This window comes from Hemiscyllium ocellatum, chromosome 15 (genome assembly GCF_020745735.1).
Source record: "Hemiscyllium ocellatum isolate sHemOce1 chromosome 15, sHemOce1.pat.X.cur, whole genome shotgun sequence".
NCBI classification, from domain to species: domain Eukaryota; kingdom Metazoa; phylum Chordata; class Chondrichthyes; order Orectolobiformes; family Hemiscylliidae; genus Hemiscyllium; species Hemiscyllium ocellatum.
Window position 1 is genome coordinate 67,777,338 of NC_083415.1, and position 6,000 is coordinate 67,783,337.

At 40.8% G+C, this 6,000-nt stretch overlaps 1 protein-coding gene across 4 annotated transcripts in view; it reads left to right on the top strand.

Moving 5' to 3' along the window:
* rbl1 (retinoblastoma-like 1 (p107)) overlaps positions 1–5,357 on the top strand; it is a 93,634-nt gene extending 88,277 nt beyond the window's left edge. For all 4 annotated transcript variants that reach the window (XM_060836586.1, XM_060836588.1, XM_060836589.1 and 1 more), the window contains one exon: positions 3,078–5,357. In XM_060836586.1, coding sequence (XP_060692569.1) covers positions 3,078–3,248 — 171 coding nt within the window. In that variant the 3' untranslated portion in view covers positions 3,249–5,357. The remainder of the gene's footprint in view (positions 1–3,077) is intronic.
* The last annotated feature ends 643 nt before the right edge of the window (positions 5,358–6,000 follow it).

Sequence of the window (6,000 nt, forward strand, 5' to 3'; positions counted from 1 at the left end):
CCACAACACCCTTCAGCACTACCAACAACTCTGCCTACCATAGTATCATCCGCAAATTTACTAATCCATTCTTCTACATCCACCTCCAGGTCATTTATAAAAATGACAAACAGCAGTCGCCCCAAAACAGATCCTTTTGGCACACCACTGGTAACTGAGCTCCAGGATGAACATTTCCCATCAACCACCACCATGTGATTTCAGATCCGCAGTAATGTGATTGTTTTTTAACTGCCCTCTGAGCAATTAGAAATGGGCAATAAATGCTGACTTAGCCAGCAATGCTTTCATCTGTGAATGTTTTTTTATATAAACTCCTTTAGGAGCAAATATTGGGAATTTTTTCCATTGTGGTCACCAAAATGCAACGAGAAATTTAATCATTGGGGGCATGGTATCTTCTTTCATTCTGACCCCTTGAGCCCAATTTCAATAACTTTTAACTTCAGTAGCTATGTTTTCAGCTCTGAATTTGTTTCGCAAACTCTTCTCCCCATATTTGTGGTCTATAGGAAATTTGCTGGCCTAGTGGCATTATCACTGGTTTGTTAATCTGGAGACCCAGGCAATTTTCTGGGGACCAAGGTTCAAATCCTGCCATGGCAGAATGTAGAATCTGAATTCAGTAAAAAAAAAATCTGGAATTAAGGAACTAATGATAACTGTGAAACAGTTGGGAAAAACCTATCTGGTTCAGTAATGACCTTTAGGGAAGGGAACTGAAATCCTGGCCTGGCCTACATATGGCTCCAGACCCACTCAACATGGTTGACTCTTAACTGCCCTCTGGGTCATTACAGATGGGAAATAAATCCTGGCCTAGCCAGCGACACTCGCCGCGTTGAAATGAAGATTTAAAAATAAGCTGGGGGATGCTGAACTATTGAATGTTTTTAAAGAAATTAATCAAGAGTTTGAAGTAAACCCATGGAAATTATATTAGAAGTTTAATGTGGGCTGTGTTTCATCTTCTGATTGCAATAAATCACATGATTGATAAAAGTTAAAAAATTAACAAAGCTTTTGGGGAGGTAAGAGATGACATTTGTTACCCTTAATTCCTGTCTTTGGAAGACGCAATATGGGGCCCTATGTTGATGGTCCCCTTGAAGGGGGTATATGTTTACGGTGAGGAGCAGGTGATTTGCAGGAGGTATGAGAATTTTGTTTTTGCCTCGGAGGATGGTGGAGGCAGGTGGCCTCACAACATTTAAGAAGTATCTGTATGTGCATTTAAAGTGTTGGGCATAGCAATCTGAGGACCAAGTGGAGATAAATGGGATTAGTGTAGCTTGGTGTTTGTTGATCAGCATAGATATGGTGGGCTGAAGGGTCTACTTTACTTCCTAACCCTTTCTCGACTTGGTTTATATTTCACAAACATAGGGAATATTAAGAAGAAAATGTTTAAAAACTGCAATCTCTTTTTCCTTGTCTTGTTGGAAGTATTTGAAAATCTGATGAATATTTTGACTACCTTGTAAGCCTTCAGAAGCTGTGCAGTGACCACTATCCAAAGACATGGATCAAATTTGATTGTCATTTAACCAGAAGTAAGTGTTTGGAAGGTTGTCCTGCTGCAATGTTGTCAACAAGAAACCAGTGGACTGTGAAAACTCACTCATATTCTATCAATTTTTCAGATATTGGCCACAAAATGTGTTTTGTTTTGTTTTGTCCTGTTTGAACTGTCTGATTTATTGTGGCTGTGTCTGCCTAGGAGATAAAGTTCTGTTTCTGATAAAAGCTTAGCTGTTTTGAATTCCCTTGAGTTTTCCCAGTTTGTTTCACAATGTGCAGATTATTTGGAGTTTATTCAGAAAGCCTGGTAAGAGATGTCTCTTATACTGGATAACAGTACAAAAAGGAAATAATTGATTGTTTTGGTGAATGAATCAAAACATTTTCAGGGTGACCGCTGTATTCGCGGAGGATGTGTTCCAAGACCTACCGTGGATGTAGCAAACCCAATCATTTCAATGGGAAATTTACCTCCCTAGCAACCCCCTGGGCCCTGGTTCTGGAATGTTTCAGGCCGCGGTAACCGGGCCTCCAGATATGAAAGTTGTCCTGTATATTAATTGTCCTGTATAATTAGTGGAGATTAATTAACAGCAAATTCCTCTCATCACAATCTTAACACTTTACATACGCTCTGGCAAGCCTAGTTCTTTAGTTAAAGCTCACCCATCCTAATGTCTCTTTATTTGGCCCAATTTGGATTTTATTTAAAATGTTTGTGTAGTACTGCATAAATGCAAGTTATCTCGTATCGTCCAAGAAACCAATGCTGTAATGAGGGAACTGAAGGAAAATTTGAATAAATGAAGTATGACCAATGGCTTTTATCATCCATTATCATCTTGGGTGACATGGTGGCTCAGGGGTTAGCACTGCTGTCTCACAGCACCAGGGTTCCAGGTTCAATTCCAGCCTCTGGTGACTGTGTGGAGTTTGCACATTCTCCCTGTGTCTGCGTGGGTTTCCTCTGGGTACTCCAGTTTCCTCCCATAGTCCAAAGATGTGCAGGTCAGGTGAATTGGCCATGCTAAGTTGCCCATTGTGTTAGGTGCATTAACCAGAGGGAAATGGGTCTGGGTTAGTTACTTTTCGGAGTGTCGGTGTGGACTAGTTGAGCCATAGGGCCTGTTTCCATACTGTAGGGAATCTAATCTAGTAATCCAAGGCATATATACTAAATTTATCTCAGACAAGAAAGTTTTGGGCTCTGTGCATTTTTCAGCCAGAGAAAGGGAAATTCACTTTCTATTCCTACTCTCATTACCGTTTTGTGTGTGTATATCTCCGTGTGCATATTAGAATGCTAACATAGATTGAAAACAAGTCAGTTGTGGTGGTTTGCTCATCTCTGGATCACATGGTAAATGACTGTTCAATAACCTAGTACATGGTCCAATTCACCTGTGAAACTGCAGCTTCCACTTGGGAGGAGGAATAAGACGACAAACTGGAGGGAAGCGATAACATATCCGCATACTGAAAGTCAGAATTATAAAAATTCTATTTGTAATTTAATCACTGATTCATTTTCCATTTTTGTTCTGAAAATTTCACAGAATCTCAGAGATATCAACTGCATGATCAAACAAGGGGAGAGGCTGAGCAGAAAACGAGCATTCACCATGGAAAGTGACAGCGAGTCTCCAGCAAAACGTCTCTGCCAAGAAAATGATGACATTTTGTTAAAACGATTACAGGATGTTGTCAGCGAGCGGGCAAACCGTTGAAAGCAGTGCCATGCACAATAATGCTTCTGCTTCAGGTTTATTATGTAGAATTCCTAGAATCAGACACATCAGAATATAAAGTATAATTATGTGTGGAAAGCCTAGAATCCTTCCCACATTCAACTATCTGGTTGACACATGCCCACCAAACTGACCACTGTGTACGTTTTTCCGTGCCCCCCTCCCCTGAAAAAAAACCTGTTATCCAGAAAAGGCTGTTAATTGAGAAGAGACTCAAATATGCATCATCACTTGGTACTAAAGGGATGAAACGATTTATCTCCTTATCAGTAATCAAAATCTGACACTCTAGGCATGCTGCTAGTGTTGTTGTTAGTCAAAAGCAGGGTATCAGCATTTCATCTTGCTGCCATTTTCACAGTTGCCTAAGGTAATACTTTGACCTTGTGTGCAGCTAAATAATAAGTTCAGATGTTGAGAAGAAAGCCTTTAGGATATTTGCAGCTGAATTTGGCTGGTATGTTTTCAGTGATTTATTTGGATTTAGATTGCCGGCTGTTATAAGTACAAGGAAGTTTCAAAGAGCTATCAGTTTTTAATAGTGTAGTTTTCATGAGAAGGGCATCAAACAAATAAAATGCGTGTTTGGCAGCCTCTCAGCAAAGTTCTGTAACTCACCAAAACCTGATGGCTGTAAATTCCTGTAGAGTGGAATGTACCCGTAATCTCTCCCTTATAGTTGCAGTGTTCCAATTCACTTATGGAACTGATTGATACTGATTCTTGAAGCCTACTTGCATACAATGCACACGGTCACAGTAATCTCCTGTGTGTAGCTCAGAAGGCCCCTTAGAGAGTGGATTAGTGGAATCCTAGAGTCTTTTGTGAGAGTTTTGTGCTTGTTAAGTGGAGAAATCTTCGTGCTGAAAGGTGAACCATCTTCCAGGTTAGATGAGGCACCACTGCAGGGTTTTGCTCTATCCTCTTTGTCCAGATTTGCTTCAGCACCAACCTCAGCAGAACACCTTTCTTGCATCAATATGACAGTTTCTCGTTTGAGACTTCCTTCCTATTAGTACTAGTCCGTGACATCAGCTGTAAAGAGCCTTATTGCCATCATGACACTGACCAATAATTTTAAGATTGGTGGGAGTAAAGCACTCATCCCAGTTTACCTTGAGATTGTAAGCTTTACTGAGAATTTGTTATTTTTTGGATCCTCTTCAGTCTGAAGCTGTATAAGCCATAGAAATTACAGTTTATTTGGGTCGTGATATTTGAGTTTTCATGAACTTCTTTTTTGCTGAGTTTCTGCCTGAAGAGGGATTGTGAAGGATGATCTTTTCCAGAAACCTTTTGCCTTACCAGGTTTTTGGGCTAGGCTGTTGCCCATTTTATCCTGTCTTGGTGAGAATAGTGAATTTTCCTATTTGCCTTTATACTTGTAAATGCATATCTCTATCCTTGTAGACTTTGGCATATACAGTGGTAAATATTTTAAAATCTTAACCATAGATGCCGGAACCCTCACACATCTCAAGGATGATATTTATGTTGTGCAGAAACCATTAACTAATTACATCATGTATCATTTCATAGATGTGACAATCACTTTCACCCAGTGATTCTACTCTTTTACTAATGAAGCATTATCTCTGGTAAACCAAGTGGTGTGGTGGACAAGGCATTTCTTTTTAACCTGGTACATTTATCCAACAATATGCAGAACTTCCTCTCTGACGTACTAAAGAATATGATTAGAGTCTGTCACTGAAGCTGCACCAGATTTTTAAAAAGGCCATGCTATTTCTTGCACACACCAACATGTGAGAAATATTAAGTGTCACACTGAAGCTGCAATATTGAACAAACTAGAGAGAGCTTTATTATTTGTTAAGCTAAAGCTACAATGGATCTGGAATGCCTGATGGTGATAAACATAAAACTTCAAATTACTAACTCTGCTCCCTCGCCCATCTACCAACCAACTCGCACCATGCATTTGAAAGATTGTGATGTTTTGTCATTATTCCTCAGAGTTGTGGTTCTGTTCGCCAAGCTGGGAATTTGTGTTGCAGACGTTTTGTCCCCTGTCCAGGTGACATCCTCAGTGCTTGGGAGCCTCCTGTGAAGCGCATCCGTGATCTTTCCTCCGGCATTTGTAATGGTTTGAATCTGCCGCTTCCGGTTATCAGTTCCAGCTGTCCGTTGCAGTGGCCAGTATTTTGGGTCCCGGTCGATGTGCTTATTGATTGAATCTGTGGATGAGTGCCATGCCTCTAGGAATTCCCTGGCTGTTCTCTGTTTGGCTTGTCCTATAATAGTAGTGTTGTCCCAGTCGAATTCATGTTGCTTGTCATCGGTGTGTGTGGCTACTAAGAATAGCTGGTTGTGTCGTTTCGTGGCTAGTTGGTGTTCATGGATGCGGATCGTTAGCTGTCTTCCTGTTTGTCCTATGTAGTGTTTTGTGCAGTCCTTGCATGGGATTTTGTACACTACATTGGTTTTGCTCATGCTGGGTATCGTGTCCTTCGTTCTGGTGAGTTGTTGTCTGAGAGTGGCTGTTGGTTTGTGTGTCCTAGTGGTCACAGTAGTCTGGCTGTCAGTTCGGAAATGCTCTTGATGTATGGTAGTGTGGTTAGTCTGACAGCCAGACTACTGTGACCACTAGGACTCATAACAGCACACAAACCAATAGCCACTCTCAGACAACAACTCACCAGAACGAAGGACCCGATACCCAGCATAAGCAAAGCCAGTGTAATGTACAAAATCTCATGCAAGGACTGCA